Source organism: Megachile rotundata, chromosome 13 (assembly GCF_050947335.1).
Source record: "Megachile rotundata isolate GNS110a chromosome 13, iyMegRotu1, whole genome shotgun sequence".
Taxonomy (NCBI): domain Eukaryota; kingdom Metazoa; phylum Arthropoda; class Insecta; order Hymenoptera; family Megachilidae; genus Megachile; species Megachile rotundata.
In genome coordinates this window covers 12,352,254-12,366,222 of record NC_134995.1, presented here as the reverse complement: position 1 = coordinate 12,366,222, position 13,969 = coordinate 12,352,254, and the positions used below count along the sequence as shown (strand labels likewise).

Here is a 13,969-nt window from a genome sequence, read left to right as displayed (position 1 = left end):
TTTATAAGATGTCGTGATTGTATGAGTAATATTATTGAATAGTAAAATTTGATAAGATGTCATGATTTTATGAGAACAATAAATAAATTGTCATTTATGACAAGGTTGTCATAATTGTATATATATTATTAATAAATGTCACAATTTTACAAAAATGTCATAACTCTATGAGTTCTATTATTGAACAGAAAAATTTGATAAGATGTCATGATTTTATGAAAACAATAAATAAATGTCACAATTTGACATGGTTGTCATAATTGTATATACATTATTAATAAATGTTACAATTTTGCAAGATGTCATGAGTCTATGAGTAATATTATTCAATAGTAAAATATGACAAGATGTCATGATTTTATGAGAACAATAAATAAATTGTCATTTATGACAAGGTTGTCATAATTGTATATATATTATTAATAAATGTTACATTTTTACAAGAACGTCATGACTCTATGAGTAATATTATTGAATAATAAAATTTGATAAGATGTCATGATTTTATGAGAACAATAAATAAATTGTCATTTATGACAAGGTTGTCATAATTGTATATATATTATTAATAAATGTTACAATTTTGCAAGATGTCATGAGTCTATGAGTAATGTTATTGAATAGTAAAATTTAACAAGATGTCATGACTCTATGAATTCTATTATTAAACAATAAAATTTGACAATATATCATAATTTTATGACTGCAATAAATAAATCTCTTAATTTTACAAAGCTGTCATGACTGCACAAGTACTATTAATAAACATCAAACATTGACAAATTTATCACAAGTATATAATTATTATAAAATGATATAAGTATTAATAACCAATAAAACCCTACAAGGTAACAATGAAAAGGACAAGGTAAATAATTCACACATAATTGTCTACTAACATTTATTTCCTCCTACGTCGTTCTCTATAATATTTGTAAGGCTCCGACTCATCCGCCATTTCAAAGACGTCGTGTCTCTTGTATTTATTCATTGGTAAATTTACCACCTCGTAGCCACTTGCCGAATGACTTTGAGCCACTTTCTTCAAACCCACAATGGCTGCTAGTATGAGGCTCATCAGACTCAAAACCACTGCTTTTCCACTGAGAATTGCTAGGGTCTTCAGTGCGATGGGCAGCAGAATCGATTTTATTAGCATAAATCCGACGATTAGGGGGATGAGGTATTTGTTCAGCTTGTGCTTCTTTTTCTTTCGGGCTGCAAATTGTATATTTTATTATTGCGATTTTGTGTTTAATAAATTTGTTAGAATATTTGTTAATAGGAAATTTTGAAATTTCTGAAAATTTTGTTAGGTTCTATTTATTTTTATTTAGTTTAGGATAATTTAAGTTAGTAACAAATTTCTACTTTATCCTTTAATTTTGTGAGGTTATGTGTAGCATTTAATTTCAGAGGTTAGGTCTAGCATTTAATTTTATGAAGTTAAGTTTAGCATTTAATTTTGTGAGGTTATGTCTAGCTTTTAATTGTGTGAGGTTATCTCTAGAATTTAATTTAGTGAAGCTAGGTCTGGAATTTAATTTTGTGAGGTTATGTCTAGAATTTAATTTAGTAAAGTTATGTCTAGAATTTAATTTAGTAAAGTTAGGTCTAGAATTTAATTTTGTGAGGTTATGTCTAGAATTTAATTTAGTAAAGTTATGTCTAGAATTTAATTTAGTAAAGTTAGGTCTAGAATTTAATTTTGTGAAGTTAACTCTAGCATTTAATTTATTGAAATTACTTTTACCATAAACTTGTCATTAAACATAAATAAAAAATAATTTACCATATTCACTTAAATACTAATAAAATTAAAAACGTAAAAATATACATTTCCTATCCAACAATCAAAATTAACGATCAAGTAATTAGCACTATCAAATGTTTAACACCACACCAAATAACTAAATCCTATGAATTAAAGATGCCACCATAAATCACAAAGTAGAATGCAAAATTCGAAAGTTGATAATATAAAACAATTAAGAAGAGTTATAATATAAAATGACTCTAAACCTTCCGGTTTTGTTTACGTGGAAGAAGGAAATGCTTGTTAGTCAGCTTTACGAAATGAACAGGGTAATAGAATGAACTGGAGTGGAAAGGACTTATGGTTTTTGTGCTGGTCAACCACGTGCCGTGAACGGATGATGATACGTATTACATGTTGCTAACAAGCGTGTGTAATTACACGGTTCTTTAGCATCGCGCCGTCAACGCATCACCGTGACGGGCTTCGATCCGAATAATGATCGATGCGCGGTTTTAATTGTCATGCGAAGAAAATGCTGATGAAATTGTGAGTAGGTAGTTTAGGAATAGGCTAGTTTAGGAAAAAATTACTGATGAACGTTAGGAGAAATAATTATGTTATCTTCAGTAAACTGGTGTCGTCGAACCACCCTTATTTCAGTGAAAATTACTACCCCTTAATTTTTTGATTTGGTCAAATTAAATAAATACTTCTCTAATTTCATTAAATACAATAAATAATACTTCTCTAAGTTTATCAAATAAAATAAATAATATTTTTCTAACTTTGTCAAATACAATAAATAATACTTCTCTAAGTTCATCAGATAAAATAAATAATACTTCTCTAAGTTCGTCAAATAAAATAAATAATATTTTACTAACTTCATCAAATAAAATAAATAATATTTCTCTGATTTCATCAAATAAAATAAATAATACTTCTCTGATTTCATCAAACAAAATACTCATCACAAACTTCATTTTAACTTCATCAAATAACATAAATTCAACTCAAATTTCTTTACAAATTTCTTAATAAATGATACTCTTCTAATTTCATCAAATAAAACCACAGCCCCCAATTTCTCATCTAATTTAATTTTGCCAAAATTCTCCAATTGTCTGATTTAATCTAAAGCCTTCATAATTCCACTAATATCCACCAGTATTCCTCCACCAGTATCCACCAGTATCCCACCAAAAAACAGCAAGTGCAACAGCATTATCAACCCCTTGATAATAAATACCTTCGACAGGAAATCGTCCAGCAGGAATAAAATCGTCCACAAAATTTGAGATCCCATCACCGACCCAATCCACATGGTGTCTGTCCTTCAACTGCAGTCTCCATCGTTCCTGCATCACCGAAGATTCCGTGGTTTCCGACAGGGTTAAAAGAGGCAGACACAGCAACGGAAACAGCAGCAACATTCTTCTGTAGCATCTGATCTGATGGTTCACCAAATCGTTCGAAAAGCGAAGATCCGAATGTTTATCTCACTGTGTTCCTCCAGAGACAAGTATGCATCACTCAGAGTAGACAGCGATTCACTTGATAATTAGTGAACTTGATAATAATTTATTTATTTATTTACGTGAAATCCTGTTAGTTTTGTTACTCATCCAGTTTCAATATAAGCTTTCAGATTATTTATCTAGCTTTGGTAGGTGACCCTTCAAGTTTATTTGTCCAGTTTGGATAAATGAACCTTCAACTTAATTATGCTGTTCGAACAAATACACCTTCAGATCGAATATTTATGCAGCTTCGACAGGTAACCCTTCAAGTTTATTTGTACAGTTTGGATAAATGAACTTTCAACTTAATTATTCAGTTCGAACAAATACACCTTTAGATCGAACATTTATGCAGCTTCGACAGGTAACCCTTCAAGTTTATTTGTACAGTTTGAATAAATGAACTTTCAACTTAATTATCGAGTTCTAACAAATACACCTTCAGATCGAACATTTATGCAGCTTCGACAGGTAACCCTTCAAGTTTATTTGTCCAGTTTGGATAAATGAATCTTCAACTTAATTATCCTGTTCTAACAAATACACCTTCAGATCGAACATTTATGCAGCTTCGACAGGTAACCCTTCAAGTTTGCTATTTATCCAGTTTCAATAAATGAACCTTCATATCTATCCACTTTTGATAAACTAACCTTGAGATAAACCTGGCGATAGACTACCTATCCAGTCCCGATAAATAAACCTTGAGATAATTTATCCACTTTCAACAACTAAATCTTGAGATAGATTACCTATTCGGTCCCGATAAATAAAGCTCGAGATAATTTATCTAGTCTCGATAAATAACCCTCGAGACAATATCTCCAGCCTCGATAAATAACCTCCAGACAATATCTCCAGCCCCAATAAATAACCCTCCAAACAATTTATCCAAAAAATGACCTTCCAAACTGCTTCTCCAACAGTCTCCGAACAAAAAGAGCCGTAGTTAAAAGCACAGCGAGCCAGCTACCTGGCAAAAGTTAACTGACATTCGTCCTAGACGGACCATTAGTTTATATAGCAGGGACGTGAAAAGCCAGAAGAAGGAGACCATCTAAGATGGTACTGACGCGTGACGAAGGATTCGTCGTCCACTCCCGTCCACTACCGTGTTCCATCCTCTCCGATCATTGGACGTTGTTCCTCGTCGCAGGGGGGTCTGAAGATTCCTATGGGGATCGTTTATTATCATTGCCGACAATGTCGTTCTTCTGGAGAACACTCGTCTCGATCGTTGATCGAGCTTCGTTTCACACCCGACTAATTCGTTGGACGAGTTCGTAGCTCATCCGGATGATTTCACTGCGGTCTGTTTAAGACACCGCGCGGAGGGTGCCGTATGCGGCGATATATGGCGAGAGCTGGGATAAGAGGTAGGATATGACAAGTAATAGTGGAAATTTTGATATTGAGGGATGGGGTTTATGTGGGCTTGGTGGGTGGTTTATGTGGACTTGCTGGTTGGTCCACATGCTTAAGTGTCACATATGTATTAGGTCGAGTCATAAGTAACTTCCGTTTTTTTATCAGACATTTATTTCGTTCTGATTAAACAACAAAATTATATTATTTTATTATATATTCACCACTATTTTCTATAACCTTCTCCCATGTTCCTAGTAGTTTATCAATTCCTTCCTTGTAAAATATGGTTGGTTTGGACTGGAAGAAGCTTTCAACAGCCTGCCTGACTTGCTCTTCAGAATTGAAGGTTTTTCCATTTAAAAAGTTTTGTAAGGAACAGAAAAGGTGGTAGTCTGTCGGGGCAAGATTTGAGGAGTAAGGTGGATGTGGTAAAACAGACCATCCAAGCTCAAGAATTTTTTCTTGAGTCACCCTTGCTGTATGCGGTCGCGCGTCGTCGTGTAAAAGAATGACATTTCTGCGATTGACGAGTGCAGGGCGCTTTTCTAGGAGTTTTTCTTGCACTCTTTGCAATTGCTGAATGTATTTATCCGCAGTAATCGTTAAATTTGACTTCAACAACTCGTGGTGACTTATACCTTCATAATCTCACCATACACATAATAAAATCTATTTAGCTGCATCGGAAGTTACTTATGACTCCACCTAATATATGTTAAAATCTGTTAAACCTAGTGTTGCCATATGATGCATGGACTGTATTCAACAATTATTTACGTACATAAAAATCAAGCTCTAAATGAAAATCAAAGTATATTTACATGTACATTACGAGAAAAGTAGTGCGTCTGTGTGAGTATACAGTTACGGGAATGTTAATGGTAAAATAATAGCAGTATTAATACGAACTTTGAACTTCCACTTCCGCAATACATCAAAACGACCACGCCGCATTTCTCGAGCAGTTGGCCAAACAAAAAGGATAGGAAAATTGGCGAAAGGGAATCATCGTTGAACGAAACGATGCTCGTCACATTACACGAGTCTCTCGCGTATGAAGCGAGCAACCCAGATGTCGCCGGGACAGTTTTATTCATGTGCCAACTGAAAGAGCATTGTAAGGACAATTTCGCTGCTTCCTGCGCGGGCACAGGAACATAGATAATTGTACGAGAAATGGGACAAACAGCGGTAATAGAAAGAAGAAGAAGAAGAAAAAGACAGCGGGAAAACTTGAGGAACACCGAATTACTATTATCACGGTTCTCTTTTTCGATAGCAGGAGATTGCATGTCGTGGTGCACGATCGATATGATCGTTTCGTTTAGAAGAAAAATAACGGCTCTTGATATTTTAACTGGCGTGGAACACGATTTGGCAAAAAATTGATCGTTGAATCGGAAGATTCTTGATTCTCTCATTGTATTCTTCCGGGAGTTTTTGCGGAGGTACTGTTTATTTGAGATTCGTGATGGAGAGTAATTGCATTTTTAGGAAGGGAGGAGGAAATGGGGGTAATGTTTAGAACTCTTCGTTTACTGGATTCCCATATTGTCTGATTCTCACATTCCCCAATTCCCACTAGAGACTTAAACATATTAACCTTAATTTCCAACACAGATTGGACCTTTACTAAATTTTAGACAAGACCCATACGACAGTAGCATTTATCACACAAAATTTATGACGAGATGGATAAGAATTTCATATGAAAATTTCACATATGAGTCGTATATGACAAATATGGTAATTCATAAATTAAATAAAAATTGTTAATATCAAAGTATAACTTCTTTTTTATATCACCAGTTACCCACAGTCAACGGAGCTTGAATGGAAACCTGACCATCAGTCATCCATGACTGTTATATAAATAGAATGACATTTCATAGAAAATATCTATCTGGCCATATCTGTGACAAATAGATTTGTGCCTCTTCCTTCTGAGTCAGTGTGATTCCCAAATTGTCTATGATCCTCAATGTGACTATGTGGGAATGTGGAAATTGGAGAATGTGGGAATTGGGAAGTGTGGGAATTGGGGAATGTGGGAATTGGGGAATGTGGGAATTGGGGAATGTGGGAATTGGGGAATGTGGGAATTGGGGAATGTGGGAATTGGGGATTGTGGGAATTGGGGGATGTGGTTATTGGGGAATGTGAGAATTGGGAATTATGGAAATTGGGGAATGTGGGAATTGGGGAATGTGAGAATTGGGGAATGTGAGAATTGGGGAATGTGGGAATTGGGGAATGTGGGAATTGGGAAATGTGGGAATTGGGAATTATGGAAATTGGAGAATGTGGAAATTGGGAAATGTGGGAATTGGGAAATGTTGGAATTGGGGAATGTGGGAATTGGGTAATGTGAGAATTGGGGAATGTGAGAATTGGGGAATGTGGGAATTGGGGAATGTGGGAATTGGGAAATGTGGGAATTGAGAAATGTGGGAATTGGGAAATGTGGGAATTGGGAATTATGGAAATTGGAGAATGTGGGAATTGGGAAATATGGGAATTGGGGAATGTGGGAATTGGGGAATGTGGGAATTGGGGAATGTGGGAATTGGGGAATGTGGGAATTGGGGAATGTGGGAATTGGGGAGGGTAGAAATTGGGGAATGTGGAAATTGAAGAGTGTAAAAATTAGAAAATGTGGAAATTGGACAACGTGGGAATTGGACAACGTTAGAATTGGACAATGTAGGAATCGAACAATATGAGAATTAAGAAATGTCCTCATCTATGCTTCTCAATCCTTGACTTCCAAATTACATTTCCAAATTAGTCAACAATTTCCAAATACTCCACATTCCCTACAACTCCCAATTCACAATTCTCAATTCACTAACAGAAGTATTCCCATCGGCCCGGTTATCAGCTTAGCGTAATTCAAAAATGATCGCGCCTGTCATCAAGTTCAAGCCTGTCATTAAGTCCCTCCCCATAGAGGATCCACCCTCGCTCGAATCCGCTTCCTTTCCTCGTCGCTCGAGCATGCGAGCTGTACCGTTTGACAATGTTACCTGACACATATATCGTCGCCGACAATTTGGATCACAGTGCTTACCGCGTTCATATATTGCCCGCTCGTCACGCGGTGCTCATTTTTCACGGACTGTCGATCCTGCTGGCAACTGAAGCGTGCCCGGCGTGGTACCCCGGTCAGCCCCCCTCGGAACCTAGCCGAGGAATCAAGAACGTACCAGTTACCTCGCGGTCGTTCGCTGTTACAGTCCGTTCTGACATTCAACCTTCATTCATTTGCATTCGTTCATTCTGAGGATCATTGGGCAACGAGAGGTCCATTTAGGGTCAAGGAGAAATCTACGAGTACTGCAAGTGAGCTTGTGAGTTCAGGTGGTTGGAGATTGCTTTATGTTATGTCACTGATTATTTATATTCTTCACTTTCAAATTGCTTTTCAGTAAGTTTGTGGGGTGGTGGATCAAGATTATTGCTTTGCTTTGAGATTGCTTTGGGTGTCCAGATTGAACTTGAGATCATTGTTTTGGGTGCTCAACTTGACTCTGAGATCATTGTTTTGGGTATTCAGCTTAATCTTGAGATGTCATTGTTTTGGGTGTTCAACTTGACTCTAATATCATTGTTTTGGGTGTTCAGCTTAACCTTGAGATCATTGTCTTGGGTGTTCAACTTGACTCTGAGATCATTGTCTTGGGTGTTCAGCTTAACCTTGAGATATCATTGTTTTGGGTGTTCAACTTGACTCTGAGATCATTGTCTTGGATGTTCAGCTTAACCTTGAGATCATTGTTTTGGGTGTTCAGTTTGACTTAGAGATCATTGTCTTGAGTGTTCAGCTTGACCTTGAGATAATTCTTTTGGATGTCCAACTTGACTTTGAGGTTCATGTTTTGAATGTCCAACTTGACTTTGAGGTTCATGTTTTGAATGTCCAACTTGACATTGAGGTTCATGTTTTGAACATCTTACTCGACTTTGAAGTCCATGTTTTGAACATCTCACTTGACTCTGAAGATGATGTTTTGGGTGTCTAGCTTATAAGTACATTTTATGAGCTGGCTGCTGAAGATTATTAATTTGTTATGTTACGGTGGGGGTTGTTCTTTGTTCGTGACTTGGTTGTCTACCTTGCATGTACATTTTATGGGATAATGGTTGATGTGTCCTATAAGAAATTATCTTCGAGTCTGTTGCTTACAGCTATAACCTTGTTAGCACATTTGTGCTGGCTGTTAAAAATTATGTTCTCCATTATACAATACAACAGATTTGTAAATTTATGTATGTCGTCTGAAATGTTTGTAACCTTGCAATCTCAATTTAAGTAATTATATGAGCATCTGTTACATTATACTTTCTGACCTACAAAAAATAATTTAATTCAAAAATTTATTATAGAACGTCTTTTCACCATCTCCAGAGTCTTCAAACAATTTCAATTTCAGTAACAATATAAAGAAGACAATGCAAGGAGCATCCTGAACCCTCCACATGTTTCTCAAAATCCAAACACGAAAGCAAATGTGATTGATAATCGTCAGCTGAAGAGGTGAAGAACACTTCGAGGATGTAAGAGCCGTGATCAGCGAAGATGAGATCGAGAGTGAATCTAGTTGCGATTCTTTTAACCTTGAGCTGTGTGATCCGCCTGCTGGAGAGCGCGAAATCCCAGAAGCAGACCAGTCACACAGAATTTACTGTTGCGAAGAAGATTATCAAGGAGGTTCACAAGTTGGCGCCAACAAAAGCCTCGCTTACAAAAGTCGTGCCACAGAGTACGATTATTATACGGCAGGAGAGACCGAAGCCTCTAAGCAAGAATGTGGCGAGCAGTACTGCTTTGTCGAAGGATTACTTTTCAAAACCAGGTAAAGTAACGTTCTCTGTTATAAACAAATAATGATCATTTCTTATCTTTTTGATGGATGTATAAGATTGTTGGATTTAATCATAAGTCTGTGACAAGGTCTGGGTCCAAAAGAGGATGTTTGGTAAATTTACTTTAGGATGAATTCTTGATTCAATGATTACAATTGTTAATGTAAATTAATATTGACGCTATATTTTTAAACTTGGAATCTATAAAAATTATCTGATCACTCTTGCAGCAAAATACTGAACTTGTACTAAAATATCTTCAAAATTATATAATTTGAAATTACTCATTGAGACCTTCCGCCATTTTGTACCACAAGAAGCCTCAGTGCAATAAAATCTCAATAATGAATATCAACTCTCATACTAAATAACATCACATACAACACATAATTCATCAAGTTTAATCTACTTAAAATTTTCTTATTCCTCCAGAATAAAAACAACAATAATAATTAATTTCCTTTATTAAATCCTCGTTCCTCAAAATAATAACAACGACAATAATAATTAATTTCATTTATTAAATCCTCGTGGCATACACAAAACAACGCAATCGCAAATTAATAAATATTAAACCGAACAAAATGAATTGGTTCCAGGTCGACCTCGCCGAAGGAAACGTAAAATGGGGCGTACGATGATGGCGCTGTTGATGGCCTACAAAATGAAGTTCGTCGCATTGATCCCAACGTTGGTCGGAGGTTTGATCCTGTTGAAGGCTACCGCGTTGCTAGCAGGATTTTTCTTCGCGTTATTCGCCGCCGTTCTAGGACTGAAAACACACTGAACAGCGTTGCGACAATTCGCTGAGGCATCGTACGCATCGTGAGATTGACGACTTTATTTCTCGTAACAGTTCGACCATCACGCTAATTTAACGCGTTAACTGCCATGTCGTGGATTTTAACTCTTGTTATAGAGACTCTTGTAGAGTAGACTCTCGCTGTAGACTCTTGTTATATTGCCAATTTCGTGTGGTGGACTCTTCGTAGAATACGATTGATATCCTAGGTCGAGTAGTAGACACGTTGCATTTACTATGCATTGTACTTCTTATGTGTTGTAATTATTATACGTTGTAATTATTATGCGTTGTAATTATTATGCATTGTAATTATTATGCATTGTACTTCCTATGCACTGTACTTCCTATGCGTTGTATTTATCATGCATTGTAATTACCATGCAATGTACTTGCTATACATTATACAGTCAATGCATCATTGCTCGGCAATATAACAAGAATCCACTCAAAAAGGTAAAAAAGAAGAAATCAACATCGAATAAAATTAATACTAACAATGTTTTAATAATTAACCCGTTGAGCGTAAATAAAATAACCCATCAGGTAAAATTATAATTGTACTATATTCATTACCCTCTCGTTCATCGTCACAAAACGAAACACTCCGTTACACCGCGGCCATTATGGCGCTCAACGTGTTACCGCCATTTTCGCATAGGCAGTTAACGCGTTACTCGTGGATTAACAGTAAGTGACAATAAATACCATGGCGTTCAACGATAAATGTGTCTTACTGAACTAAATATCTTGAGAGAAGCCGAATGCGACGGAACGGCTTTCAGTCATTTCAGTGGCAAAAGCTTCGACTCGGTTCCGCTAGAAACTCGCGTGTACGAGAACGATTGACGTGTCAGATCGTTTCCCGGTTCAGGAGAAATGAAAATAAGTGACAGCTATGTGTTACTATGTCGATCGCGTGACGTTCTTATTTAGCTCGTAATTATTACACTGACGTGCGTTCGTGACGACTTTGATCCTCTACAAGTTTCATCCTCTATTAGATGCTCTACATGTTTGATGCTCTACAAGATTGTTGCTCTACAAGTTTCATCCTTTATCAGTTTCATCCTCTCCACTTTCTATAAACGCAAGAGGTCATTTTCTAACAAAGACAAGAATTCGAACAGTAAATTTCTATTTTTTGTACATTTCTTCGAAGGCCATATAGTGAACACAAATCGATGACTTCTAGGTGTTACGTTGGTGCATATGAAATTTCAAGTTTCTGGTCTTCGATTGATTATTGAAGAAGCTGAAACTATTTTACATTATTATTGATATTTAAATATAGTAATTTACTATAATAATTTTGTAGTAATTGCTGCAAAATTTAATTTACAATTTTGTCAAAATATGATGACTAATAAACGTTCACGAGATTTAAAACAGAAACATTTCACATACAGTAACCTAGCACCTGTACATCTAGTTTCGGCCATTTTGATTAATCTCTCAGTTTTACAGAGACTCTTTAACCCTTCGTTGCCAATCTCTTGCAAGTATCAATACTTTATATATTTTGTCAAGGCTAACCTATTTATATATTTTGTCAAGGTTAACCTATTCATATATTTTGTCAAGGCTAACCTATTTATATATTTTCTCAAATCTAACCCATTTATATATTTTGTCAAATCTAACCTCTTTATATATTTTGTCAAGTCTAACCCATTTATATATTTTGTCAAATCTAACCCATTTATATATTTTGTCAATTCTAACCTCTTTATATATTTTCTCAAATCTAACCCATTTATATATTTTGTCAATTCTAACCTCTTTATATATTTTGTCAAATCTAACCCATTTATATATTTTGTCAAGTCTATCCCATTTATATATTTTGTCAAGTCTAACCTCTTTATATATTTTGTCAAGTCTGACCTCTTTATATATTTTCTCAAACTAACCCATTTATATATTTTGTCAAGGCTAACCTCTTTATATATTTTGTCAAGTCTAACCCATTTATATATTTTCTCAAATCTAACCCATTTATATATTTTATCAAGTCTAACCTCTTTATATATTTTCTCAAATCTAACCCATTTATATATTTTCTCAAATCTAACCCATTTATATATTTTGTCAAGTCTAACCCATTCATATATCTCATCAAATCTAATTCACAAATAAGCAATAATACGAAAACCATTTAAGTTCACAATTGCATTTCATCCAAAACGATCCTCCACAGCATAAATAAATTTTGCAATAAAATTTACCAGTAGCTGTTACAAAATCAAAAGAACGAAGGGTTAAAAAATTTCACCTTTGCTAACTTCCCCAAATTTACAAGAAATTAAAAATCTAGAATCTCGAGTAAATTCTGCACGCGCACCGCTACAGCTGTCACTTAAAAATTCGAAATAACACGCGAGTCCTGAAAAGTTCTAGCGTTGATGTCTCGCCGAGTATGCCAAGTTGTGCGCGTAATCCCGCGAGGCCTGCGTCGTAGATGCGGCTACGATCTTGAGACTCCTGTCCCAGCCTCCGCCTCCCTGCTGCCATCCGCCATGATCGTGGCTCTGCTTTTGGCTGAGTAGCTTCTTCAGTCCGATGATCAGAGATAGAACTAGAGCGATCTTGCTGACGATGAGTGCCTTGCCAGCTATCAAGAAGAGCACTCCAAGTGCTAACGGGATCATTAGCATCATTTTCATGGCTACTCCCATCATCATCGTGCCCATCATCTTCTTCATCTTGCCTCGGCCCTCCTCCATGCCTCTCTTCAGCTCTCCAGGAGTGGTCTTCGGCAGACGAATCTGAATATTGAAACTATTCAGCAACGAGGCTACTCTGTCGAAGAGTATCTCGTTCAGAATCTCGTCCTTGCCGCTGGAGGTCCTCGCCTCGAGGTCGTTCACCGAACTCGGGGCGATATCCGCGGTCCTGACCAGCTCGAAGTTCTCGGACAGCGGCAGTATCTGCATTCTGCCCAGTCTCTCGAAGAACGCGATCGCCTTTTTCTTGAGACAAGGCGATATAGCTATGTTGCGATGCTGGCAGTCCTCGTAGACCCTGTACATCGCCCTGACGCCCTTGTCCACGAAGGTGTCGTCGTCCTTCGTCGTCGAGGCGCAGACACCGCACGCTAACAACAGCATCACACACTTGGACAGCTCCATACTCCGTTAATCCGTTAATGGGTAACACAGGAGGCACTTCCTTCAGGGTCCTCGACTAGTGAGAACTGGCGACAGGACCAAGTGTACGGACCGATATATACCATCGAGCTATGCTCCATCCTTCGCAAACCAGAGTGAGTCTCCCACGTAAAGAACCTGCACGGATCGCAACAACATCAACGTTCTAAACAAGTCCGTCGTGCGCGCTTTGTCTCGCTCGTGGGAAACTGTGGCTCTTCCATGTTCTCGCGGGGCGACCCATCTTGACACACAGACCCACTCAAGCGAGCCTGTGCAGAGTTTCGCTGATGTTTAGGAAGGGGGAAGATGCATAAAGGAAGTATCCTATTGGAGCAGCTGACACCGTGACCCTCTAGACCTTTACGATTATCCTCGTGACGCTTGAAAGTAGTTTTAGGTCGCGGACGGAGCGCGGCCTTACTCTCGCGGGTCTTACTACTTCGTTTTCTTCTTCCTTTCGAACTGTGGTTTATGTGATCCGTTTCGAGGTTCCATGGCGGAT

General features: G+C 37.0%; 3 protein-coding genes across 3 annotated transcripts; 1 reads left to right on the top strand and 2 right to left on the bottom strand.

The window, feature by feature from the left end:
• Nucleotides 1-887: 887 nt before the first annotated feature.
• On the bottom strand, nt 888-4,546 carry Osi13 (Protein). The gene is made up of 2 exons (XM_076538823.1): nt 3,009-4,546; nt 888-1,218 (listed from the first exon to the last, which is right to left on the bottom strand). Exons 1-2 carry the CDS (start codon nt 3,190-3,192, stop codon nt 902-904), a joined length of 501 nt encoding a protein of 166 aa, XP_076394938.1. The 5' UTR covers nt 3,193-4,546; the 3' UTR covers nt 888-901.
• A 3,264-nt stretch (nt 4,547-7,810) lies between these two features.
• On the top strand, nt 7,811-11,042 carry LOC100879823 (uncharacterized). The gene is made up of 3 exons (XM_003705449.2): nt 7,811-7,997; nt 9,081-9,503; nt 10,113-11,042. Exons 2-3 carry the CDS (start codon nt 9,227-9,229, stop codon nt 10,298-10,300), a joined length of 465 nt encoding a protein of 154 aa, XP_003705497.1. The 5' UTR covers nt 7,811-7,997; nt 9,081-9,226; the 3' UTR covers nt 10,301-11,042.
• Nucleotides 10,015-13,543, bottom strand: Osi12 (DUF1676 domain-containing protein Osi12). Its single transcript, XM_076538623.1, has one exon. It carries the CDS (start codon nt 13,444-13,446, stop codon nt 12,712-12,714), a length of 735 nt encoding a protein of 244 aa, XP_076394738.1. The 5' UTR covers nt 13,447-13,543; the 3' UTR covers nt 10,015-12,711.
• Nucleotides 13,544-13,969: the final 426 nt, after the last annotated feature.

Coding starts and splice junctions, on each gene's coding strand:
- Osi13 (XM_076538823.1), bottom strand. CDS start 3,192: ATGTTGCTGCTGTTTCCGTTGCTGTGTCTGCCTCTTTTAACCCTGTCG. Junction 1,219..3,008: donor TGGACGATTTCCTGTCGAAG/GTATTTATTATC, acceptor TACAATTTGCAG/CCCGAAAGAAAAAGAAGCAC.
- LOC100879823 (XM_003705449.2), top strand. CDS start 9,227: ATGAGATCGAGAGTGAATCTAGTTGCGATTCTTTTAACCTTGAGCTGT. Junction 9,504..10,112: donor GGATTACTTTTCAAAACCAG/GTAAAGTAACGT, acceptor AATTGGTTCCAG/GTCGACCTCGCCGAAGGAAA.
- Osi12 (XM_076538623.1), bottom strand. CDS start 13,446: ATGGAGCTGTCCAAGTGTGTGATGCTGTTGTTAGCGTGCGGTGTCTGC.